The following is a 27,346-nucleotide window of genomic DNA, read 5'->3' as shown; positions in this document are numbered from 1 at the left end:
CCCCAGGGCTATGGTCTTTTTCACAGATCAGGCACAGAAAGGAGAGCCAGTCCTCCAGTCTTAGCTGCAGCTGGTTGGCTCATGTACAGGGAACTGAACAGCTGAAGTCAGCTGTGAAAATCTCCTTAGGCCAAGAAAGGGAACTCACTTTGTGCGCAGCCAGTGGCCATGAATTTGCCAGCATTTCATTTTTGTTTGAATATCACTGTTTTCATTAAAAGAGCCAGAATGATGGCTGCGAGAGCCAAAGTACTTTGTATACTACTCAGTTCCTGTAACTTCCATATGGTTTCAAGTGTAACTATTAAGGTGTCATAGCTTTTGTAGTAAGTGTGAGTTTGAATCTTGATGACAGATCTAGTAGTATGTAGCTTTGTATCTTGGCTATATCCCAATCTGTAGTGCGTACTATACTGAATAGCACTAATTAAATGATTCCTTTTCCTCCTGTGGCTGACAATCCTGATCTGGTCTGGGAGAGCATCTGTGTGTGACAGGTTGGCATCTAAAAATAGAACATTCTGAATCCATGTCTATAGCGTGTATACATACACAGCAAAGTAAAGCTGTGAGAGCACACGCCCAAAGCTCCCTGAACTTACACAGATACCATTAAACCCATATCCCGTCTACCAAAGGGAAGTAACCGGAAACGAGACAATGATTTCCATGGGTGCTACATCCCAAAATGTTATAGAAGAGAAACGTACTTAGATACAATATAATTTATTAACCAGAAAAATGATTTCATACTCAGGTCCAAATGACACACACTAAAGGGGGGGGGGGAATAAATATTTAACACAAGTTCCTCTTTATAATCTTTACACTGAGATTTTCTAAATTGTTCTACACATTTAATAGTGTATCACTGCCTGGAGGAAATGGATGTATTCAGATGTCTTCATACTTGAGGAGCATCTAAGCTAACCAGAAAGTTGGAGGGAACAGAGGAATTGCTCCATCAGGGATCTCCCCAGCCTTATGAGTCAACAAATGTTTTTAATGATGTAAGCATGATGGTCTTTTTTCCCCAACCCCATTTCACCAAGAATTAGGTCACTAGCATGGAATTCAGACCATGGAGAGAATACTCTCATTAGAAGAGTTTGCTTTGAAAGGCACTGCCAGGCAGGCGTGATCCATCTTCACTTCAGCTGCTCTGCAGGGGTCGTATGGGTAACTCATGCAAGACCCAAGGAAGCAAAAACCTTTTGGGAGAAAATCACCAGACTTGAGACTCTTGGTAAAGGGGGCCAGCAGGAGGTAGTCTACTCCAGAATTATGTTGGGCTTGAAATTAATTTCATATTATAATTAAGATGCGACCTATGAAAGCATTAAACAAAATACACCATTTAATGAGTGGAAACACATTTTGAAAAACAGTTTTACAAAATCAAAAACCGGGAACATCCCAAAACACTTGGTGAGAGGTGGAGGGGTGGAGGCTGCCTAAGCTGCACACAGGAACATACTCCTTCCTGCCTCTCCAGTTCCCTGGCTATAGGAAATCACTATAGGAAAGAAATCACTGTTTGAGGTCAAAGCAGTACCACCCAGGGAGAACTGAAAAAGGATAGGAAATAACTGGCCTGGAAGTACCACCCTCGTTGAGTCCAAATAGAGAGCTTAAACAGATCTGTCAAACTCAGAAAGTGATTTCTGATGCCAAGAGAATCACATGACAAAAGGGAAGTAAAAGGTGGAGAAGCATGGACATCTTTGATGATTTTTGGAGAAAGGAGAGGTACAAAACAAACGTTGTCCATCAGCTCTCAGTAATCTTAGGTTTATATAATGGTGCAACCAAAAAACTAACTTTGCAAAAGAATATGATTTATAAATGTGAAGGATGAACTTGTAAGAAGAGGAGTAAAGTGATGTCCCAGTTGCTGAGGTACAGGACAAATAATTCCTCAGGTAGGACCTGGAATAGTTCAGCAAATTCAGCCCATGTGCGTGGAGTGCCTGAGTTGCTCCTGAAGATACATGTAAAAGCTTCAATGGAAGGATGACAGTTCAGCAGAGGTTGCTTAAAGTTCATATTGGCAAAGGCATGAGGATGGCCAGATGATGAGATTGCACAGTTAAGGAAACCAAGAACCAGAACTGGACCCAAGAGATACCATTTTTATTATTTTTTAACTATTTTTTTTTTTTTTTTTGAGAGTTAGGGAGAGAAACATCGATTGGTTGCCTTCCATACACACCGTGATCAGGAATCGAACCCACACACCAAGGCATGTGCCCTGAGAATTAAATGGGCAACCTTTCAGCGTACAGGATGATACTCCAACACCTGGCTAGGGTGAGATACCATTGTTTTAGATCAGGCCCATGCTGTTTTCACTCTATGAGATGACCTTTTCATCTCTATGGATATACTGCTGGTTGAAGCACTGTGTGGCTTTCATCTAGGTCAGTCTACCAAGCATGAATCTATCTAGTGTAGATCCAAGTGAAGGCATGCCAATTTATTGTGGAGCACATGAAAAGGGTCATGTAACCAGTGAATCTAAGGTGAACTTTCCCCGAGAATGGTTCTCTCCTGATAAACATTCTATGCTGGAAAAACTCCCTGAGAATAAAGTAGAAAAGACCAATGAAATGTGCCTGGCAGAACTAACTGGTTGACTGATCCAAATCAAAGCACCATCACAATGGAGAAGAATATGAGGATGACAATTGCCATCCGAGGGCAGTGGTTCAGTCTGTGTCAGATCTCCTACAAGGGCCAGTAAATAAAACTCACAGGCTGCTATTTTATATGCAGTAGTGAATGAGTGAAGGACTATAACCAAAATATGCTCACCACTTGCTATTTGTTTTTATTTTCAATACTGAACTACAGTAGTGTCTTAAGTTAAATGAAGAATAAATGCCTACTTAAAATTTTCTCCCCCTGCCCTTGTTAGGTCATACCTTGTAACTTGAGTTCAGCTATGTATTGCATGGGTTAGCTTAGACCTACCTAAATGCTACCTGTATGTATTGACTTTAACATATGAACCTTATTTATTAAGCTATGAAAATAAAACTTTTTATTTAACTGGGAATCAAAAACAATTTGTAGAGAAGTATTGAGTGGGATTCACTGTGATGCCTCTGCATTTATTCTATTGCCTCAATAATCAGTTGAAAATGGCACGCTGTGTAATGTAGCCTGTGGTAACACTGAAGAAATGGTAACTTTCTAAACAAGGGGTTTATCATGACACTGTTTTCTGGAGGCTTGCAACATTTTGGTTTTTAGGTATGTGAAAGGCTTATACTTTAAACCATTTAACTTGTGCTCCAAGGTCACAGTAATATAATCTTGGTAGTACAGCAGATTGTGATGAATACCTCTACTTGTATGTTTAAGATTCATGTTCACAAGCTTAAATGTGGACACCGAAATTCAAACATTCTTGAAAAGTATGTATGCCTCCTTAATGCACTGATCACAAAGAAAAAAGTTTCAAATTTACACAAGTTTCTCATAATCATTTGAACTATTCGCCAGCCCAAATTTTTCCCCTTAGCCAGAAGAAAAGTTGTCATCCATCCCATAAACCCTTGTGTGGGCATAGGGGTGGGGCCGGGGCAGGGAAAGGAGGGAATTAACATGAAATGTGATTGCTGACCTCCCTGGCTGAACCTTGCCTGGACCAGAGGGTGGTGTAATAGCCTATATGGAGCTAAAAGATGGTGGGCCTAACAGGATAAAAACCAAGCAACCTGCAAGGTTACAATGAGGGCTTACCGCTTTCTTCAAGTGCATGCTTTATAAATAAGAAGGCTGCTGGAGACTTGACTTGGGATAATGAACACAATACAGGGCACAGAATATGTGTTGTAGAATTGTACCTGAAACCTGTATAATTTTGTAACTGTCACTCCAATAAATTCATTAAAAAGAAAAAAGAAAAAAAGGCTGTCCTCTCACCATCCTGCAAGTGCCAATGCAGGGCTGCATATATCCAGTAAAATGCAAGTGGTTGGGACCACGTGACCCTCAAGCAACTCAGTGATTAATAGTAGTCACCTATTATAATCAAGACTCTAGATTAAAGAAACTTATCAAGGTCACCCAGAAAGTAGCAAAACAATACAGATGGACCAACTTCAGGCTCTTCCCTGCCACCTGCTTCCTCTCTCTCTTCTCCTCCAACCCCCAAAACTTATTGGCAGCTATCTCTGCTATAAAAACTGATTTGAAATTATGTACTCTCATAATCATAGCTTTTAAAATTAATGTATGGGTTCTATTTTCAATTAAATGTGTTCATAAATGACAAATGAAGGAGTTACCTGTATTCTTTTCTTTTTCGTTGGGCCACTAGGACAAGTAAGCTGAGGTGCCCATTTGCTATGGCCCATAAAGTCTGAAGAAAGCAGAAAAAAGCTTACAAGAATAAAAGACAAGGGGGAAATGTTTCAGAAAAGAACGCAATTATCACAAGAAAATGCCGAGAGTCACCATGATGATGAAGAAGTAAGCCCATTTTTGATAAAGTCCTTTTAATGGAAAATGTAAAACCCCTTTCAACTTCAATGTACAAAGCCATATGTAACACTTGCACTTAACAAATAAAAGCAAGTCAATGTTTTTAAAAAAATACATCATTAAATGTATATATGTATATATTTACATAGCATATTAAGTTTAATATTTAGCTTTAAAAGTTCACATAAATTTTTAGCAAAATGAGACAATTTTAAATAAATTACACCTTTTGAAAATGTTTAATTGTACAGTCAATAGCTTCAACAAAATATTGAAGTGTCTGTATTTAGTATCTGCTTTATATACTTTATATTTTACAATTTTTACAATTATTTGGCAGTAATTTTCTGATTATGACATGAATGCTGTGCGATTCAGCAATTTCCCAAATGCAGGCAATAGCTGGTGTTTGTGTCCTATTCTCACAGTAACTGTCTCAATGTAGTGAAAAATATCAGTTATTTTAGTAAACTGTACAAGGTCACATTTACACTTGATCAACAATATAGCATAGAATTTGTATTTTTTCCAAAAATAAATACATCATTTTAAATCTGGCATTTTCACAAACATCATATACACTATAATACAAAAACAGCTTTGAAGTGCTGCTTTTTAAATGTAGCTTGTTTTAATAACTAACATTTAACCGTAGGAGCCGTGACTGATGCTATACTGCTGTGGTGTCAGTAACAAGTAATTACTACAAAGAGAATTTCTTGGCACTGATGGTTTTATGCAGCTTAAGTCAGTGTGCATACATATCATCGTTCAAGACTAAGTAATCCCGATTCAATGGCCTAAAAACAGCAAACTGGAACACACCTAATTTTCTTCCATATCCTCTATTTCATCTTCATGTATTTTCAAAGCTCTCACTGTTTCCTTGACTGCATGATATAAGATGTTTTTAACCTGAAAGAGAGGTTTTAGAATTATGTTAGGATTTCTACTCACTTTAGCTGGAGATGAGTTAATAAATGAAAACTGCTGTATTAAAAGAATTTTTTAAAGGAAAGTCAAATTCAAGATAAATAAACGTCAAAGTTAAAAAATGTTGTTAAACCAAAAGTGAAAATCAGGGCCACTAAAAATTATACAGTTAGGTGCTTATTGGTGTTAATCTTTGACCATTATCCTAATGTGACAAACTAGGCCACGACTGTTTAAGTTGGTGTGCATGTATCATGTCCTTGAACATAAAAACCTGCAACATAGCAGCAGGTTAGAAAACTCATCTCTTACCTGTAGCTTATCATCATAATTGATTTCATCCTTCAAAAGTCTCAGTTCCTGCGTTAAATGAAATGACTGTACAAGATGTTCTGGAGACACAAAGTCTTCAGTTACCTGAATGCAGCTGTGAAAATTCTGTACCTATTCCCAAAACAATGAGAGTAAAATGTAAATTTTAGGAGGTGGGGATAAAGAAAAGGAGAGTTGTCTCATAATAGGAAACACAAAGGACAATTCACCAGTAAACTTAAAGCATGTTCTCCAAAATATCAAATGCGCTTCAAAGCAGAAGACCATACTTAATGAGAAAGTTTTACCACTGAAAAGTTTCATGTAAAGTGACTTTGTAAATGGAATATTTTTAAATGGTGAAAAGAATAGTAACAGGAATCCTTCAGAGAGGCTGATAAACAGATCCTAAATCATCAGTTTTGTTAAGGTGATTTTTTTTGGTGTTCCTTAAATAGAAAGGTGCTAATTGGAAAGTATCCATTTTACTAATCAGGGCAATCGGACCTGGATGTTTGTTGTCACTCCTTGGGCTGTTTGCTTTAGTCATTTCCCTGTTAACTTTCAGACCAGAGAGTAAATAAAAGAAAATGAAATGAAACTTAATTATTTGTGAGGAACTGGGATGAAAACTGTAGTTCCAGGAAGATAATATTGACCACAAGAGTTTTAGGCTAGGCTTTTGTTCATTTGTGCCTTTCTTTCAAATAAACCAGTTCAAGATATCCTTTCCATTTCCTGGTGGCATCAGTACAAGTTGTTCAATAGCTGTCTCTCTCCTGACTCAATGGTGTTCACAAGGAGCTGATAAATATGTTATTGGTTGAACATGTACCAACTGACTGCACACAGTTCACTATTTCATAGAACTCCTTTCTGTTAATGGTCAGTATGACAGAGAAAAGGACCAAGCTCATCCAGTCTCACTTTTATGATGCTTCTAGGTTGTCTTCTAGCGATATTAAGAGAGACACAATTCGTGGGAAAGGAGATATAAAGGAAAACTAAGCACTTAAATTTATTCCAATTTTTTAAATTACAAAAAATAAGTTTAATTGGGAGGAGTGAGAAGATAGGAAGTGGGAAACAGAGACTGCAGAAAAGACCTAAATGATGACAGAGTAATGGAATTCCAGTTCCTCCTCTGGGTGCAATGGCCACCTGAACAGCTGCTGAAGCCTGCAGAGTTCTTTACTCTAGCACTCTGTCTCTATTGATAACTAGATAGCATATATCTCCATATAGATAAGAAAAAAACATTCTCTTCCTTTTTAATCATTAGGCTGTTGGTTCTTCTGCAGGATGAATGCAGGGGATGTCTCATATTTTCAGCACTGCTGTGTAGTCTCACTGGACCTTCATTATGTGTCTGTAGAACAGATGCTCTGTATTTCACAGAACAGGAAACTGTGGATAAGAAGTTCAGCTCCCATTCCAAGATAAATCAGCCAGTATGTAGCAGGTCAACAGGTTCCCAGCTCCTGTGCTATTCTCTTATCTAACAGATGCTTTACAGTCCTACATTAACTCAAGCTGTACCAGCACACACAGCCTCCAAATGCCCTCTATGTCTTTCACTTTGTAAAACACGCCCTGGGGATCAGGTCCTTCAAAAGTTTTACCTTATACAATTTAGCACACTTAGGTCTATTTTTATAATTTCTCTCTTCACTGGTATTATAATTTTGTTTATACATCATTTTCCTGTTTTCCTTTAGCTCTTGGACTTTAAGTCGACGGTCTTAAATGTGCCAATATCTGCTAAGTCCAATATTTGGGCTCCCTCAGGGGCAGTTTCTATCCATTTATTTCCTCCTATGAACAGGCCATTTCTGTTTTCTGTGTATGTTGTGTAACTTTTTGTTGAAAAGTGGACATTTGGACATTATAATGTGGTAACTGGATATCTGATTCCCCCCCCCCACCCGTCTCAATTTTTGCTGCTGTTAATTGTTGAGGGCTACAGCTATCCATCTGTTTTGTGACTTTTCCAAACTATTTTCGCAAAGACTGTATTCCTTGTCAGGTGAGATCACTGAAGTCTGTTCTGTCATCTCAGTGGTCAGTCAGGCACCTGCCAGAGATCTCCTCAAATGCCCCAAATCAGCTGCCCTTTTCTTCAGTAAACAGTCCCCTGGTTTACATAAGTCTTGGATTAGACTCCAGAGTTCTGAAAAAGTTGATTGTCTAAGTCATTGCCAGTTTATGGATGCCTTAAAATCACTTTCAAACAGGGACTTTTATTAGCACTTAAAGATGCTATTATGTTTCCTAATGACCTCAACCTGACTTCTTATGCTTAAATATTTAAGGGTTAGTTTGGAGAGACAAGATTCAGTTTTAAAGTGGAATACATCTAAACTTCTTATTCTACTTAACCCTATCTTTGGCCATCTGTCATTTATGTTTTTTTGAGTCATTTATGTTTTACTTCTTTGATAGACTGTTTTATTCAATCTTGTCTTAAAGGATCGCTTGTAATTAGAAGTAATGTAAAGAAAATATAACTTTTTTTCTGTTCATAGTAAGAAGGTTATTATCTTGACATTGCAGTTGTTGTATATACACAGCAACTTTACTTGTGAGAACTTAAGAGTTGAAAGATTTTGCTAAAGTACTTTTAATCATATGAATGAACTCACTATAAATATCCAAACACAGTCAATTAAAAGTTAAGGGCAATTTTATCACTAAAGATTTTATGTTAATTTAAAAAATTATATCCATTTAAATTAAAGGCTACTATAAATCTCAAGATATCAGAGATGAAACAAATTAAATCCTGGAGGTCAGGGTCTACCTGCTCCATCCAGGGATATACAGGGGTTTCACAGATTTAGCACATTTGCCAACAGATTTAAATTTTTTTTTTTTAATTGATCCTAGAGAGGAGGAGAGGAGGAAAGAGAGGGAGAGAATCATTGATTAGTTGCCTCCTACATGCGCCCCCACTAGGAGGACCAAACCCTCAACCCAGGCATGTGCCCTAACCAGGAATCAAACCTATGACCTTCTAGTTTGTGGGAGGAGGCCCAACCAAGCCACACCAGTAATGGCCAACAGGAGATTTTTAAAGCCTGCAATTCTAGTTTAAGAATATAAAGAGGGCTGCAGTTATGATACTTTACCTCAGCTTGCTGAGATACTCATCTGAATACCCCAGTTCAGAGCTTCCTGTTTCCTATTTGGCTTCTCAAAGTGCTCAATGATGACAAATCAAAGAACAGAATATAGTGTGTTCCCTAGCGCTGCTGGCCTGTCATGCAGTATCATTATGATCAAAGTTTTTTTTGTAGGTGTCTTGGATTTTCAAAGGCATCCTATTTGTGTGATTTTCAAAGTGTGGTCCCCAGACAGTAATAGCAGTATCACCTGGGAACTTTCAGAAATATAGTATTTCAGGTCCCTCTTCAGACCCATTGAGTTGGATGTTCTGGGGTTGGGGTCCAGCAATATGTGGTCTTTTTTAATCAAGTCCTCCAGAAAATTCTAATGTTTGCTAAAGTATGAGAAGTACACTAAAGTGAGAGAAGTACTGACTTAAGAGTTTGGGATTATTTTAAGGCCATAGGTAATCTATTGGAAGTGTTGAAGCAATCAATGAAAATTTTTCAGGACCTCTAAGGACTAAATAAATTATAAATAATACTGCACCTCAAATCCAAGTTAATATTGTGAATAGAGTTCTTCCTTTTAATTCTCTCTCAAACCACATTACGACCATTTGTTGAGTCATAATGACAGCCTTTCAACAGTACAGATAACTGTACTGTCATTATCACACCACACAAGGGAAGGAAGGCTGAAATTCTTGTTCTTATAGCTGGCAAATCTGTGCCAAAATAAGCAGCATTAAGCTTTTGTCTTGGAACACTCACCAATTTAGTGGTAAAGTTCAGAAGAGAATTTGCCAGTCTAGGACAGACATGCTGCATCAATCTATTTAAGTATAACATCTTTTTACCACAGATTAAATTTACTCTCTATAAGTGAAATGTCTACATATCTCAAAATATATTTTCTTATGTACTTATGTGTACAGTCACAACTGGAAGTTAAGAGTCCAACCTAAGTAAACTTTCAGAAATAGTCAGACATATAGGAAGAGGTCAAAATTTGCACGTTTGTATGAAGAGGAGAGAGACAGAGAGAGAGAGAGAGACAGAGAGAGAGAGAGAGAGTAAAATATGGAAAGTCGTTTTGTTTTCATCTATATTTGTGTAAAATAAACTATGTTATATGATAACATATTTTCAGACCTTCAGGCTTCGCAAATATTTAAGTGCATTATTCTGGGTATGAGAGAAAGCAATGGAAAACAACGAAAACAACCACCACCACCACCAGAAATCCCTGTCCTCATGAAGCTTATATTCCAGTGGGGCGGGGGTGGGTGGTGTAAAACAATCAACAAAATTAAATGAATTATGAAGTACATTAGTAGGTAATTAGAACAATGGAGAAAGCAAAGCAGGGATGATGATAGGGAGTTGGGGTACATACTTTGTGGTTTTAAACTAGGGGGTCAGGGAAGACCTCACTGAGAAAGCCTTTCGAGAATGCAAAGAAGCAAGCTTTACAGATATCTGAGAGGAAAAAGAATGGTAGGCAAATGAATTCATAAGTACAGAGGGCCTGGAGTGGGAACATGCTTGGCATATGTGAAAACCACAAAGAGGGCAAGGTGACAAGAGACAAGGAGGCCAGTGGGAGAGGCAGGCAGTGAGGGTGTGTGAGTATGCACGTGTGTGTGTACAACTAGGATACAAGTACAGACTGTCTGGGGTCTTGTGAGGCTTTGAGCACAGTGATATGTGAACTAAACTTTTTCTTTCTTTTATTTTTTAGTTTTTAAAAAAGATTATTTATTTTTAGAGAGAGGGGAAGGGAGGGAGAAGGAGAGGGAGAGAAACATCGATGCTACAGAGAATCATTAGTCAGTTGCCTCTCCCATCCCCAAAACTGGGGACATGGCCCATACAACCCAGGCATGTACCCTGACTGAGAATCAAACTGGCAACATTTTCGTTTGCACGCTGGTACTCAGTTCACGGAGCCTCACCAGCCAGGGCTGAGATAAACTGTTTAATAGGATAACTTTGCTTACTGTTTTGAAAAAACATGGCTCTTCCCTCTCTTCCCTCAAGAAAGTAGAAGCAGCAGAAAGACATGTACACGCATGGAATCTTTGTGGTAACAGTGGCTGCCTCTGGAGGAGAGGCATCGGGGGCAGAGTTAGGAAAAAGAAATTTTCACTGTGAGCTCTTACAATTTTTGAATTTTTAAAAATCATATCAATGTGTAAAATTTTTCAAGACAAAAAATATTTTTAAACAATCTTTTCAAAAACAGTCCTGGAACAGCTGAATATCCCTCTACAAAACATGTGAATATTGATCCATATTTTGTACTATAAGCAAAAATTAATTAAAAATAAGCCACAGACCTAAATGTAAGAGTAACAACTATAAAACTTCTAAAAGAAAATGTGAGAGAAAATCTTTGTGATCTTGGGCTAAGGAAGAAAAAATTTACAGACACAACATAAAAGTATGATACATAAAAGAAGAAAACTGATCAATGGACATTATCAAAATTTAAAAACTGCTCTTTGGAAGACACTTTTAGGACAAGCCACGCACTGGGAGAATATACTTGCAAAGTACTTAACAGATAAAGAAAGGGCTTATAAGTAGAATAGATAAAGAACACTCAAATCTCAGAAGTGAGAAAACTCAATTACAAAAATAGACAAAATATTTGAACACACATTTACCAAAATACTTACAGATGGCAAATAACTGCACATGAACAGATGCTCAACATATTTAGTAATTAATAAAATGTAAATTAAAACCACAATGAGATACCAATACACACTTATTCAAATGCTTAAAACCAAACTGACAATAAGTAGAGGAAATGCAATTCACATATACTACTCTGGGGAATGGAAAATGGTACTGTCACTTTGGGGAATAGCCTGTCAGTTTCTTATAAATTAATCATACATTTATCTTATGACCAAGGCAATCCCACTACTCCATATTTACACAACTGAAATGAAAACCTATGTTCATACAAAAACCTTAAGTGAATGTTTATATAGTGCTTTTATATATTATTGACCCAAACTGGAAACAACCGAAAAATTCAATTGGTGATTGAATAAACAAACAAAACAAACACAAAACTTTGGTACATTTATATAATGAACAACTCTACTCAGAAGTAAAAAGGAAACAATTATTGATACACATAATATGGATGAAAACTCCAATGTATTATTGAATAACTCAAAATAACTATATTGTATGTACTGTACAATATAATTTCAGTCATGACATTCTTATTTGGGCAGAATTGGACAGAAAATAGGTTAATGGTTGTAGAAATGTCAAGTGGGAAGAGAGGCTGACTAAAAAAGTTAGAGGAGGGAATTTCTTGGACTGATGGAAGTGTTCTATATTTTAATTGTGTTGTTACCTATTTGTCAAAACTTACTGAACTATACGCTAATAAGGGTATTTTACTACATGCAAATTGTACCAACAAAATGAAAAGAAGAAAACCAACCTGCATCATCCACTTCGACACTGAGAAAATGGATGCTGTATAAATTGAATATGTGAGAATTTTCAAGAAAACTTGTATTATCAAAGAATTATTCCTGTTTATAAAAAGATTTACTGTACTGTTTTCTTAAATAGGCTACTCCTCGGAGGGCATTTTCCACTTAGATACAGATTAGCCATTTTCTGATTAGGAAAAAGTAAAAAAAAAAAAAAAAATTGTATGTGGGGTAAATCTCAATTAAACCTGAATCATAAATGATCCAACATATCTGACCTAATCATGTAAGTTCATGGGAAAATAAAACAATATAAATAATAAATTTATTAATACATTTAATAAATTTTCCCAAGAAGTTAATGTAGAGAAAAAGCTGTATGTATTTATTATAATGTTTATATTCTGCTAGTGTAGATGCTGTTTGAGAAAGCAAACGATAAATCTAACCCTGAACCTGACATCTTAAAAACTAAGAACTATTATAACTTAAGGAATATTTGTGCTATTATAATAGTGTCACAAATGCTAAACAGGCAGTAATTGCATATACAGTTACAGAAAATGTGGGAAACTTTCCTCGGTAAAAGTACACATGAGATATACAGCTCGATTACCAGGTGGTACAAAAGGTATGGAATCAAATTTGAGGCAAACTAACTTTTTGGGTTTCCTCTATATGCTTTGTTACTGCATGGGCTAAATTGGTCTGTGGTAGCTCATTAGTTATAGGAATATGTTGGATGTTTTTAATCCAAGCCTCCATACCCACCATCTAATTGTACCATTCTTCCAGGTGTTATAGAGTCAAGCCACAGAAACAAAGATCAGGTGTGTATTTCAGTTTTTAGGTTTTCTGGATCAATATTTTTAACAATTACATATGATTTTTCTTTGGATATGTTATTGCTATGTTGGCAAACTCAAGAAGGGTAGGAGGTATACTGAAAGCCCAAATTTTGAAATGGTGTAGCCCAATAATTCATTCTGCTCATACCTTGTATATTAGAAAATGTATGATCTCTCCCACAAAAAATTTTCTACTATGGAGAACTGAATATATAGTACAGTAAATCCTCACTTAATGTTGTCAACAGGTTCTATGATTTTAAGCAAAGCCATATTTAACAAAGCCAATTATACCAGAGGCTAACTGATATTAAACAAGTTAAATTGCTATGGCATAATGAAACATTACTCGAGGACCTGCTATAACTTTCCCCTCCAACTCTTTAAAATTAGATTTTAATCCACTACATCAGAGACAATGCAAAAACAGAAATATGACTGATGTTCAAACAAGTTACAAATTTTTATATACCTGATGAAGTGCTCCTGCTGGTAGGACAACGGCATCACCAAGGAACTGAACAAGAGTGCAAGTTCTGACTCCACATTCCTCCAGCAGTCTTTGACGGAGCTTTTTGTTCACATACCAACTTTGATCACGTATTGGATCATGTTCTGGTAGAACTTCAAGGCCTTGCTCTTTTGAAATCTGAAATACAGATTAAAATTAAAATATACATACCAATTTAACTAAGGAAAATGGTAAACCCTGTCCTGTTAAATTTCAATTTTCTTTGTAGTAAATCTTTTGTTCTCAGAATCCTATAGAATGATTGAGATCAAGTTAGAGAAAATATTCTACAATGATTTGAAAAGCTAAAGGACATTAAAACAACGCTGCACACTGATAAGCTATTAATAAAGCAAATCATACTCCCTTCTCATCTCTTCCTTCCACTGTTAAGTTTATATCCATTTGGTCCCTTCCTTATAATTGTTTCAACAGTATAATGCACAGCCCTGACTAGTATGAATCTGTTGGAGCATCATCCCATAAACAGAAGGGCTGTGGGTTCAATTTCTGGTTGAGCATGTGCCTTGGTTGTGGGTTTGGTCCAATGTCAGGGCACATGGGAGAGAAAACCAATCAATATTTCTCTCTCTTATCAATGTTTCTTCCCCTCTCTCTCTAGAATCAATAAGCATGTCCTCAGATGAAGATGGAAAAAAAAAAGATAATGCAGAGAGGAAAAGCATAGTTTTAGTACCTTTTTCCCAAAAGTCAAATAACCATACGTATGCACTTTATAAATATTTCTTGATCCTGCTCTTCTTTTAAGGTAGGTACCTTACACCTTTTAAGATAAATACTTTGGTAGTACTAACCTCGGACCCTTGACAAATCAATTTCAAAGGGCCATTTACTATCCACTGAATAATCTTCTGCTTTAAAGAGCATGATTTATAATATTTTAAATTAAAATACTGGTAGGTACTCTGGGATGAAATCGTAGGTACAGTTTAAGAGGAAAAGCAGCAATGATGGCTCCTTAAAAGAAATCCCTATAATTTCAAAATTTAGAAAATATTTGAACAAAGGATTTTAATCATTTCAGATGAATATGAACATTCATGAATGTGAACTAAATTAAAGGTACAGTTACTCAAATTCCAGTCTATTCAAATAAATATCAGAGCAATCAGATGTGATAGTATAGTATTCCCTAGATAAACAGCAAAAAACAACAAAAAAAACCCCAATAAAAATATAAAATAAAGATCCTACATTATTTAGGTGTTTCTATGATACATTCATTTTTATATCCCAGTTCCCAAACACTGCTTTCCACCAAAGGTAACATCTGACTCATCCACAGATTAGTTCTTTACATATAAGGGGACAGGGGAGGAGCAGTAGCAACTGAGAATGGATATTCAAAACCCTCAATGTGAAACGGGCTATAACAGGAGACAAGAGAATGGAGCACTTGATTTTCTACAACAAAAAAGAAAATACTCTCTTCCTTGAAGTAATTTAAAAATTATTTTTTAAGAGTTTATTTATTTATTTATTTTTAGAGAGGGGAAGGAAGGAAGAAAGAGAGGGAGAGAAACACTGATCTGTTGTATCTCGCATGCCCCCAACTGGGGACAGGGCCTGCAACCCAGGCATGTGCCCTGACTGGGAAATCGAACTGGTTACCTTTTGGTTTGCAGGTTGGTGCTCAATCCAATGAGCCACACCAGCCAGGGCTGAGGTAAATATTATTTAATAATCTTATACTGAACACAAAATGAAGTTATACATTAAAAATTGGTTCCTAGCCAAGCTGAAGAGATAAACTATTTGCAACCTAAATTATACCTTTTGAAGAAATTCCCTTATCTTATCGACATCTTTCCCCGCATAAATATGCCACAGAGCACCAGGTATTTCACTTGAGTCCTTCAATCGTTTCCTTAAAATGTCATCCAAATCTTCTTCTTCAAATTTCTTGAGTATTCCTGAAATACAGGTGAGTATTTTCTTTTAAAAGCATTTATTTATTTATTTAGGACAGAGACATTGATTTGTTGTTCCACTTATTTATGCATTCGTTGGTTGCTTTGCTCTGTGCCCTGACTGGGGATCAAGCTCACAACCTTGGTGTATCAGGACAATGCTCTAACCAACTGAGCTACACTATCAGGGCCAAGAGATTATTTTCCAATTGGTCAGTATAGTCTACCAGCAGAAAGCCAAGTTTCCTAAAATTGACTATCAGACGCAGCATAGTGCCTGGCTAGCCTGGGATTCTTAAAGAGGACATAAGCCCAAAATGTGTCCTAATTCCTGCGAGATTTTACTTATTACTGGTTAATCTGTGATCAAATGCAAATGCTCCATGAACTGTGATTTTGAGGAAACATCAGATAATTCTTCTAAAATGTTGGCAAACTAAAAACTGTACATATATACATACGTATGAACAGCAAAAGTGGTAATTGTGGCTATTTCTGAGTGAAATATAGGTCTTCTTTTTCAAATTCCTCATTTCACTATCCTGACCACTTTAAAGCATTGTCCTTTGAAGAGATCTATTGCCTGCTACAATGAAATCATTAGATATTTCCTAATTTGTGACAATGAAAGCTTTTTTATCTTTAAAATTGTCTGGAAGTTGAAAGGTACCAGTGGCATACAGGGAGAAACTGAAGTGTCTACCATCAAGGTGAGAGCTGGGGAACAGCTTCCTTCCAGGCAAAAAGAGGGGCAGAGGCCATTGTCCCTTTTCTGAACTCTCCCCCAACAGCGCCACAGAGCCAGTAGGCAGTGCCATGTCTGCCAGTTTGTCCTGCCCTGGAGATCAACAGAGACTCCATCCAACCTGGAAGGTGATGTTCCATGTGAATGGCTGGTCTTGGCTCATGCTTTACAACTTCCTAAATCCCCTCAAAAAAGCAACAGCCAGTCTCAGTGAGCCCCTAGCCCCACATCTCTTGCTAAGAGGCCCCAGGCCCAGCACTAGCAGTAGCCAGCCTAGGTTCACACCATGGTTTTGCTTGGGAACCTCCAAGCCCAGCACAAGTGACAGCCATCTCCGACTGTTTTATAACTCATGCAGGGTGGCCCTGGTCAAAACACAGGTCGGGGCTGACCTTGGCCTGCACTACCCAGAAAATCCCAAGGCCTGCGCACCCAGTGGACAGCTACCGACCATGTAGGAGCACTGGCACCCTGTTCCCACAGAGATGATTCTCCATGGAGGGTGGGAATTGGTGGTCAGTGGTCACAGCCAATCTTTCAAGCTGACTGGCCTGGGTAAATCCTTCCCATTGAGTTGCCAACAGCAATCAAGGCTCAACTACAAGAGGAGGGGGTACTTAGCCCACACAAAGGGCACACCTTGAGTAGCCAGCTTGGGTGATAAGGGAGACTGTGCTGCTGGACCCACAAGACACCTTGTAGTGTATTGTATACTGTAGTAATACACAATGTAGTATTAGGCCATGCTACTAAGACAGGAAGTAATAGCAGCTCTACCTAATACATAAACAAACACAGGGAGGCTGCCAAAATGAGCAGACAAAGAAACATGGCCCAAATGAAAGAACAGATCAAAACTCCAGAAAAAGAACTAAACAAAATGGAGACAAGCAATCTATCACAGGCAGAGGTCAAAATACGGGTTATATGGGTGCTCAAAGAACTTACTGTGGACCTCAACAGCATAAAACAGATCCAGTCAGAAATGAAGGATATACTAATTGAAATAAAGAACAATACAGGGAAACAAAAGTAGAGTAGATGAAGCCAAGAATCAAATTAACGATTCAGAACATAAGGAAGCAAAAATCATCCAATCAGAACAAGAAAAAAAGAATTAAAAAAAAAAGTGAGGATAGTGTAAGCAGCCTCTGGGGCTTTAAGAAATCCAACATTCACTTCAGAGGGGTGACAGAAGGAGAAGAGAAATAACAAGAAATTGGAACTCTATTTGAAAAGATCAAAGAAAACTTCCCTAATTTGGCAAAGGAAATAGACATACAGAAGTCCAGAAAGCACAGAGTCCCAAACAAGTTGGACCCAAACAGGACCACACTGAAACACATAATTAAAACCCCAGAGGTTAAAGATAAAGAGAGAATCTTAAAAGTAGCAGAAGAAAAAGCAGCTGGTTACCACAGGAGAGTTCCCATAAGACTGTCAGTTGATTTCTGAAAACAAACTGCAAGCAAGGAGGGACTGACAAGAAATATTCAAAGTCATGAACAGCAGGGAACTACAACCAAGACTGCTCTACCCAGCGATATCATTTAGAATTGAAGCACAGATAAAGAGCTTCCCAGGCAAGAAAAAAAGAAAAGAGTTCATCATCACTAAACCATTATTATACGAAATGTTAATGGGACGGATTTAAAGAAAAAGAAGATCAAAACTCTGAACAATACAACAGCAATAAATTCTTATCTATCAACAACTGAATCTAAAAAACAAACTAAGCAAATAAGAACAAAGACAGAATCATGGATATGGAGAGCATTCTAATGGTTGCTATATGGAAGAGGAGTGTGGGAGAATGGGTGAAGAGGTGAGGGGATTAAGAAGTACAAATAGGTAGTTACAGAATAGCCATGGGAAAGTAAAGGATATGGAGTATCCAAAGAACCTATGCGTGACCCATGGACACAAACAATGGCGTAGGGATTGCCTTGAGGTAGTGGGGGGTGCTGGGTGTATTGGGGCAATGGAGAAAAAACTGGGGCAACTATAATAGCATAATCAATAAAATATAATGTAATAAAAATAAGAAAATAAAACTAGCTGTACTGGTTTTTTAATCCAAACATTTATTATTTACACTGTCTTGACACTGTCCCAGAATGTTGGGGATCAGAGTTAAGAAAGACACAGTGAAGACCTTACAGAGTAAAAGAGGGTATTAATAAATGTAGGGAAATAAACAAAGTGATCACATTTTAAGTGCAATCACATGAGTATAAAAAATTCACAAACACTGATTCAGTTCTCAAGTGTTATCCATGTAATGTTTGTTTATAACATGTTCTTTCAAAAATTACAGTTGGTTTTTAAATGCGTTTTAACAAAATCATAATTTAGCAACCTCAGATAAAAATGTTTTCCAATTATTTTTCTTTAAATTTTATTCTATAAATTAATAAAATTCTCACAAGGAAGAAAAAGTTTATTTTCATTAGTGAAGAATTCTAGGGGGAGATGGCAATCTGAGTTACACTTTGAAGGATAATTACAGGAATTTATAGATGGAGGAAATGAAAAAGTGTGTAGTTTAAGTAGGTCCATATTTCTTGATGTGTTTTAGCATTATTATATCCCTACAACATTCCTTTTTCTGTGACCACCTATATAAACTGGCAAAAGCTTTAGAAAAAAGACAGCTAAAGAATTAAAATGTTAATGCATGTTTTCTCAAAAGACCAAAAGTTATGCTACAAATGAGGGATGAGAGGTATGCAGAAACAAAAATACATAAGAAAGTCCCAGCATTTAAAGACATGAAAGAACAGTAGAGAAAAGCAGGCATAACCTCTGTATTGCAGACTAAGTGTTACAGGGAATGATCTGAATAAAGTACAATAAAGTACAACAGGAAAGATAATTACCCCCGCGGCACCACAGGCTTTAAAAGGATAAGTAATCTCAACCATAGGTCACACATCTCTGTGCTAGAGTTGGGATTACACTTCAAGTATCCCTGATTCTTAAACCCGTAGGAGTTGGGGAGGCAAAGAGTATTTGTCTTTTATAATCAATAGGAAAGGGAGCTGAGAGAGAATGTAAAAAGTTTCTATAGTTTTGGGGGAATTTAGGATGGGTATTATGTAAGTTGTCAAATAGAAATATTCAGTGAATACTATAATAAAACCCCATGTCCTTGGCACCTAGCCACTAAGGTGTAGGTGCATTCTGCACTCCAGATACAGAAACTATGATATAAGTGACAGTTGGAAGTCTTCCATTTCACAGGAAGTACATATAAACTAGAAAAAGGACAAAAATAAAGTCTGCTGTTACTCTTTAACGTGTTAGGAACCAAGAAGTAAGTGTCAGAGAAGCCAAGGCAGTATTGTGAAGATGAAGTAGTGATTAATAGTGCCATTTATTACAGAGGTGGCAAGTTATAAAAAGACTAGAAAGAGACTACTGAATTATTCAGTTTTGACAGCCATAGCAAAATAATTTCAGTGGGGTGGCAGGTATAAAGACCAACCAGTATTCAGCTGAAATGTGAAAGACAGCAAAGAATTTGTTATGAGGGCAGGAACAACGGGATGGTGGCAAGGAAGATGTGGTCTGAAGGAGATTTTCTTCTGAAAAAAGAAGGAATAGTCCAGAGTGTACTCCTACTCTGAAGAAAAAAAGCCAGTGAGAGGGAAAATGTAAAGGCCTATGTCTATAAAGAATAGAAAAACAGATGGAATAAGGTTTCAGAAAGAAATCCAGAGGATGGAATATAAGACCTATATACTAGATAGAAATGTTATTTCTACTTAAAAGTCACCTTCTAAATGATATGGGAGAGGAAAAAGAGCTCCAGGGCTTAGTTTCTATAATAAATGTTTATAAGTGAGCTTCACAGTTTATTTTCAGTAACACAATATTTAATGATAGGAAAGAAACAAACAAACAGAAATATCCATTTTTAAAATTAGAACTCCTATTATGTAAAAAGACAGGTAAATAAATTAATCACTTTTCAAGTAATGAAGATTAGGATATCCCTATATCCACTGTAACTCTTTTTGGAATCTTTGCTGTTAACACACAGGCTGAGACTCTGGATAATACTAGTGTGGGTGGTTATTCAACTGTTATTCCAAGCACCAATATTCTTTAAGTTTCTTTACCTGCTTTTGAGAGAATGCCATTTCCTTTTGCTATGCCAACATAGACTAGAATATTTACAACATCAGAAACTTCAACATGGAGATTTGTTGTTCCTATATCATGATCTTTAGCAGCAGCTACACCTGTGAATGAAATAAAATTTTACTTGACAGATTATTCTACATATCCAAATCAACTCTATGAGGAAAATTTAATTGTAATTTGAGTTTTATTCTCATTGTTACATTCCAAAACCTGCCCCCAAAAGCCGTAATTCATGAAATGTCTCATAAAAATCAAGTCAATAGAAAATGGAAATATTCTGCAAGGAATAGCAGGTACTTAACTATATATTGGCAAGTAACTCCTAATAAATCAGACAATTTATCTTCAAATAAAAGTTAGTTCAATTTCTATTCCAAGTCGATAGAAATGCAAATATATATCTACCATAGGCACTGCACAACCTGGGTCCTAGATCAGGGCGTACAAAAAATCCTGGCAAATGAGAGGCCAAATTGAGTTTTCCTTCTGGATTACAATATTCTGGCAATGGCAGGCTTTTTAAAAGATCTTCATACCTGAAAAACAACATTGACTTCTTCTGAATAAAAACTAACATTTTTAAGTGCATTCAAATACATAATTTTTAAGCTGATCAAAACATAGGACAACCATTCGTTAAGGTCTTGGTAAGTAACAATTTCTGTGACTTCATTCAGTTTAAATGAATGATAACACACATGGGAATTAAAGAACAGAAGTGGTACTCAAACTGCAATGCTACCTAATCATGACTAATTAAAAGCACCATGAATTGGGGAGTCTCAAACAGGGCCCCGTGTCCTTGACATGAGCATTCTTTCCTTTACTGACCTAACATAAACACTCTCCTCTGCTGAGACTACAGAAATTCAGTTTTTTATTTTAGTTATTTTTAATTAAAAAAGAAAATGCCTAACAGTCGTATTTTTTGTTCCTTATCTTACTTTTGGGTATAATCTCAGGTCAACTTTAAAAAGCTAAGAGTCAAAAAATGTAAGTTTCAAAAGATATACCTTGCTGGCATCATAGTCTTGAATTCTTCTCCTGAAGGGCAATCTTTCAATTTTAAAACAACTGTTTCTCCACTTTTCGTTTTCTGCCGTTCTATAAAGAATACAGTCAATTACTAAAAGGATAATCTCTGCTTTTTTATTTTTATTAATGTTTGGAGAAATGAAATGTAAAGTAAATGATAATTAAGTTGTTGCACAGTAGATACTTAATATATGCTTACATATTGGCTTTTATTTCTCATGTACTTAATAGTTTTAAGACTTTTTGTTCTTTAGGTACTTAAATTCTTTTAATAATATTTCCACAATTGTTATTAAAATTACATTTTTTTATTTTCAAAGTATTTTACATAAATTTCATGATTCAATTTTCTAAGGATTATGAGACTGCCAAAAACATTCCCCATGTGATATAAGTAAACAAAATTAAAGGACTTGCTTATGGCTAAGGAAATTAGGTGTGGAAACAAGAGTAGGACTTAGTCTCTTATTTCCAAGCACAGATGGTCCCTGACTTAGGATGGTTTGACTAAACATTTTTTCAATGGTGTAAAAAAAGTAGGCATTCAGTAGAAACTGTATTTCTAATTTAAAATTTTCATTTTTTCCTGTGCTCTACAGTATGTTCATTGTGTTTATAATGCCCAATGTAAGTAGACCAATGTAACAATTTAGGTAGGCTTGGCTGAAGCTTATGATGCTCTGTAGGTTAGGTGAATTAAATGCATTTTTGACACGATAATTTTAACTTACAATGTGTTTTATCAGGATATATAACCCAATCCTAAATTGAGGTGGATTTGTACTTTTTTCTTTTTATTAGACAACAAAATAATATAGAAGTTTAAAAGATTAAAAATCTGTTAAGTCGCATTTACAATTTATTGTTCTAGGGAGATATGTATAATAAAAGCAATAAAACAGGCAAAACAAACAAACAAACAAAAAAAACAACGTACTTGAAACTTCTTCAAAACCATCCCAGAATTCCTTAACATTGGCATTTGAAATAATGCTGTCTTTGCAGTTTAGAAGATCAGCTTGGTGGTCTCCAAAATCAAGACTAATTGATTCTGCCTTCCATAAGCTCATGTTCATTTTCTTATGTACACCAGAAACTACTGCAGGCTTATAAATAGATAGATAAATAAAAGTTAAAAGGTACATGGAAACTTCCAAAATTTGATTTTACATTCACATACAACAAATGTTAAGGTTCACTATTATGATAAATTGTGAGAATTAAGAGGCTATTAAAAATAGTCCCTGACCTGGAAATTGTTCACAATAGACTGTTAAAAAGAAAAGGTGTTAAGAGAATGCCATGTAAAGTACATTGCCATTTTTTGAAAATAAAAAATGTGTAGCAATTTTCAGCAAAGTCTGAAAGGTTATAGTAAAAATTTCATTTCTTGTCCTGACTGGTGTGGCTCAGTGGGCTGGGTGTCACCCTGCAAACCAAAAGGTCCCAGGTTTGATTCCCAGTCACACACATGCCTGGGTTGCAGACCAGATCCCGAATGGGGGGCGTTGTGGCAATTGATGTTTCTCTCCCTCCTTTCAGCTCTAAAAATAAATAAAAATCTTTAAAAAAACTTTCATTTCTTCAGAGTATAAATATGGATTTTTCTGGTTGTTTTATTTACAGATTAACTTTCATAGGTAGAACATAACCTACCTGTTTATTTGTATGTATGTAATAAGAGAAATTAAGATTTTTAAGTAAATTATATAAAGCCCTTGGGATTAAAAGTTTATTATGTATTCTGAGTTTGTGTCACTTACACATATACATACATTTTTTACCCCAACAAAGATCATGATAAATAGAAATATTAAACAACTAGGCATAAAAAAATTAAAGTGCAAGCCTAATGACTACTCTCTGAAAGCAAATCCCTCCTTTGAAATCATATGAATTCAAAATCCCTCAGGGCCTCTATAAATTAAAAATCAACAATTGAAGATTTATAGCTGATATAAAAAACAAAAAACAAAACCTCTTACACAATCTGATATATTATTCTCAGTTGTTTTTTTCCTTTTTAATTCCATTAATGTAATAAACTGCCATCTGAAATGTTTATCAAACATTATACCTAAACTTTGGGCAAATAGAAAATCATCTTTTATTTAAGCTGAATTAAATAATGAAGTTTGTCATTCAAGACTTTATAAACTAACTTAAAAATAAATAATCTATGGGTAAACATTAAAGGCAAAAACATCTACACTTTTTATCAGTTCAAGAAAATGCTTCTAGTATTAACACTTGAATAGCAGATATGAAATCGCTTAACTGGACTAAAATACAAGTGTTAAAAAAAAAAAAAAGGTATCTCCAAACTTTGTAAATACATGGCTTAATAAGTCTGTTGACTGACAAATTAAAAAAAAAAATCAGTGCTCCTTTATTAATTCACAAACCTGGACAAAAACAAGAATTCTGAAACAATCATTGTGGTAACATTTTGATATCTTACTTCCACTGCAAATGTGTTAAGTACTACCTTTCCCCTTTCTTTCTATTCCCTGTTCCTCAAAAAGTGTACTAAAATTAGCTTAAAATACTCACTTGTCCATGTTTCCAACACTCTTTGAAAAGCTTCCAATTATTAGTATTTTTATAATCCTTAAGCCAAAGAATACGCTTCTCGCAGATCCAAGAATGTGGTATGTCACTGTACAATTTGTTTTGGTCCATGGCAGATTTTCTGCTTTCTTTAGGCTCTTCTTTAAGCTCTGATTTTACATTTATCTTAGGGGCTTTATTCGGTGGAATTTTGTTTTCAACAACTGAAGCAATTATGTCATCAAGAATGTTTGGCATAGTCCTTCCACTTTTACCGCTCTATTAGGAAAAAAAATTGTATTTTGATAGGTACATACATTTTTAAACTTTCATTTTAACTTACTACTAACACAGCAAACAACTAACACAATTTACTTGCCTTCAAGAATACGTAATCATGTCAGTGGAGATGGATTTCTAGTCCCTACACTGTTCCTCTGTTCCTAAGAGGTAGGCACCAGAATTTTTGTGGTCTCCATGTGAGGCCAAGTATGCAGGAACTAGAAGTGTGGCCCTCCTACCTTTTATATTGTTTTAGGACTGGAGCAGAGGGCACAGACCGGTGGGGTTTCCCATATACTTTTAATAGCTACTAAAAATTTATGCCTATCTATATAATTATCTGTGAGTATTTTCTTCTGGAGAATAATTAAAGCAAAAATTGATTTTTAAATATTTTAAGTAACAAAACCATTCACTTCCATGTTTTTTCCCTTATGGTTTAGTAGGGAATAATATGGTGAAGAAGTGTCTTAGAGCTCTTCTGGAATCAAAACACTCCTCCCCCAACCCTAGTCACCTTGGGGGGTAAAATAAAATCTACAGCTTTCAAGCTGTGAGTTATAATGTAAATAGGAACATGCCTAGTAATTTGGTATATTTGATTTGCTCTGTCTCTATTTATTGTGTAGTTCACAGGTGAATATCCAAATCATCTAAACCTAAGGCCATATATAAAAGTCAAAAATCACTCACTGGGGTTCCCATCGAATATACTGGTGCAAAGGCAATGCCAGCATCTGTAGAACCCACACGTAGCTTGCCAGCTGTTGTGGTCAGTAAATCCCGTAAGGTTGAGCCTTGTTCATTATTCTGGGATGCAGGAGGTGATGTTCTGCTGCTTGGAGAATCAGGATTCTCTTGTTCTCTCTCTTCTTTAATTTGCTTTTCAAGGACAAATTCTTTATTTTCTGAAATAAAACATTTTTACAAAATTGAAATAAAATCAAACATGCTGCTAAAGTACAGACAAAACTAGTACTCTGTATTTATAGTGAAAGGTAAAAACTATAGCACTAGTAAGTTTTTTCACCTAGACATACACCAGATGGTGGGCTAGATGCTTCAAAATGGAGTCAAACAGTTTAGATATGAGAAGGCCTTCCTCAATACCTTGGATATGTAGCTGAGTTCATCCCTGCCTCAAGTGAAACCACTATAACTAAGACAGGGAGAAAGAACATGTGAGTAACAAATCTATTGCCCTGGTGGCTTTATCGATATGCTCATCCAGAAATGATTCTGCAACTAATTTTGATGCAATCACTGAGGGGGGAGGGGCAAGTTCCTAGTAAGAGAAGACAAAGGTTTTATTGAACCTAAGTCATAATGCAAGCAAAAGACAAAGAGCAAATTCTTTTCTGTGAATAGTACACTAACCTATACTAGTACATTGGTAGGGGGAGGGGGTAAGGGACTAAATGGTAATGGAAAAAATATAATAAAGATAAAAAGTAGTACATTGTTGGTTATAATACTCTGTTATACAGCTGACCCTTGAACAACACAGTGAACAACACTGCTGATCCCCTAGGCAGTCAAAAATCCACATGTAATTTTGGACTTCCTCAGAATTTGCCTCTTGATATCTGTGGAGGATTGGTTCCAGGACACGCTCCGCCCCACCCCACCTGTGGATACCAAAATCTGTGGACGCTCAAGTCCCCTATATAAAATGGCGCAGATCAATGCATATAGTTGGCCCTCTGCATCCGTGGGCTCCAAACTGCAAATCATAAACAATACAGGTATTTATTTTTTTTAAATCCACATATAAGTATACCTACACAGTTCAAATCCTTGTTGTGCAAGGGTCATTGTATACTTAGATAATTTATTACACCTACCTTTTTTTTCCTCTCTGGACTTTTGCTCTGCAAGATCTGCTAACCAGTGCAGTGGTGACTGGGATTCTGGAGGAGTTAACTTGCTGTCTGTGCTTATATCACTCCCTGGACTGCTGTTGCCATTACCCTCAGACTTCTGAGGGGTATTTTGCTGCTGTGACTCAGGCATGCACAGAGAAATTTTATTACTGTGATTAAGAACATTCTGTAAAACCTACAAGGGTAGAACAATTGAATTTTTAAAATACTGTTTCTTGAATTAATTAGAGGTAAAAGGAGTCACATTTCTACAGTAATACAATTTAAAAAGTGTTTTTTAAAATTGGATATCAAGTAACAAAGCTGATTAATTTAAGCATGCATATAATCTGAATAATTAGAAATTTATACTCACTTGAGACACACCATTCATTGTAGGAAAATTACCAACTTGTAAATTCTGTTTGTTAGTACAATGACAATGGGATTTAATACCATATTTTTCTCTAAGAGTGTGCATCACATCTAGAAGATCTGTCAAAACTACAAAATATAATAATGGTTAATAAAGCGGTTACAACTAGTTGGTAAAGATTTTTTAAAAATTTTCAGTTTTTCTCATGCCTTTTCATTTTAATTTTTGAATTCAATCCTTCCATCTAGTACAGGTCACTAAACCAAATTCATGGTCTCCATTCTTTTCTCTCTTACCTCTATTACTAAAAATACAGTGTTCAAAATAAATAGAATAATCTTTTCATGAATCTAATAAGCTTTTTCATTACACTCTAGATTTCCCCTTCTAAAGTAGTTCCTCTGTGGGTTATTTTTTAAATCCTCACCCAAGCCCAAGAATATGTTTACTGATTACAGAGAAAGGGGAATGGGGAGAGAAAGAGGGAGGAGGGAGGGAAAGAGCAATCAGTTGCCTCCCATACGTGCCTGCAACAGAGATCAAACCCGCAACCTTTTGGTGTACGGGATGCCACTCCAACAAACTGAACCACCCGGCCAGGGCTCCTCTGTGGTTTTCTTAGTCATAGGGCTGGGCTTGTTAGTTTTATTACATGGAGGATTCCAAGAACTGAATGAGAACAATTTAAGATTAGAAAAACACTACCTCTTCTCTCCATTCTACTACACTCCTACATATGCCCCAAGAATC

The 27,346-nt window shown here is 36.1% G+C and overlaps 1 protein-coding gene and 1 pseudogene across 5 annotated transcripts in view; one reads left to right on the top strand and one right to left on the bottom strand.

Annotated features, from left to right (window-relative positions):
• The first annotated feature begins 660 nt into the window (after positions 1–660).
• Positions 661–2,147, top strand: LOC129069731 (dnaJ homolog subfamily A member 1-like; annotated as a pseudogene).
• A 2,341-nt stretch (positions 2,148–4,488) lies between these two features.
• JMJD1C (jumonji domain containing 1C) overlaps positions 4,489–27,346 on the bottom strand; it is a 279,683-nt gene continuing 256,825 nt past the window's right edge. For 4 of the 5 annotated variants that reach the window (XM_054572727.1, XM_054572724.1, XM_054572726.1 and 1 more), the window contains 12 exons: positions 26,597–26,724; positions 26,203–26,416; positions 25,052–25,266; positions 24,080–24,355; positions 22,464–22,632; positions 21,505–21,595; positions 20,897–21,027; positions 20,467–20,589; positions 15,461–15,600; positions 13,628–13,804; positions 5,737–5,868; positions 4,489–5,406 (listed from right to left, as the gene is read on the bottom strand). In XM_054572727.1, coding sequence (XP_054428702.1) covers positions 5,317–5,406; positions 5,737–5,868; positions 13,628–13,804; positions 15,461–15,600; positions 20,467–20,589; positions 20,897–21,027; positions 21,505–21,595; positions 22,464–22,632; positions 24,080–24,355; positions 25,052–25,266; positions 26,203–26,416; positions 26,597–26,724 — 1,886 coding nt within the window. In that variant the 3' untranslated portion in view covers positions 4,489–5,316. The remainder of the gene's footprint in view (positions 5,407–5,736; positions 5,869–13,627; positions 13,805–15,460; positions 15,601–20,466; positions 20,590–20,896; positions 21,028–21,504; positions 21,596–22,463; positions 22,633–24,079; positions 24,356–25,051; positions 25,267–26,202; positions 26,417–26,596; positions 26,725–27,346) is intronic. The other variant, XM_054572725.1, reaches the window with a different exon arrangement.

Source organism: Pteronotus mesoamericanus, unplaced genomic scaffold, assembly GCF_021234165.1.
Source record: "Pteronotus mesoamericanus isolate MK-2021 breed Mesoamerican mustached bat unplaced genomic scaffold, CSHL_Meso_final contig_24, whole genome shotgun sequence".
Taxonomy (NCBI): Eukaryota; Metazoa; Chordata; class Mammalia; order Chiroptera; family Mormoopidae; genus Pteronotus; species Pteronotus mesoamericanus.
This window is presented reverse-complemented; position numbering and strand designations above follow the sequence as displayed.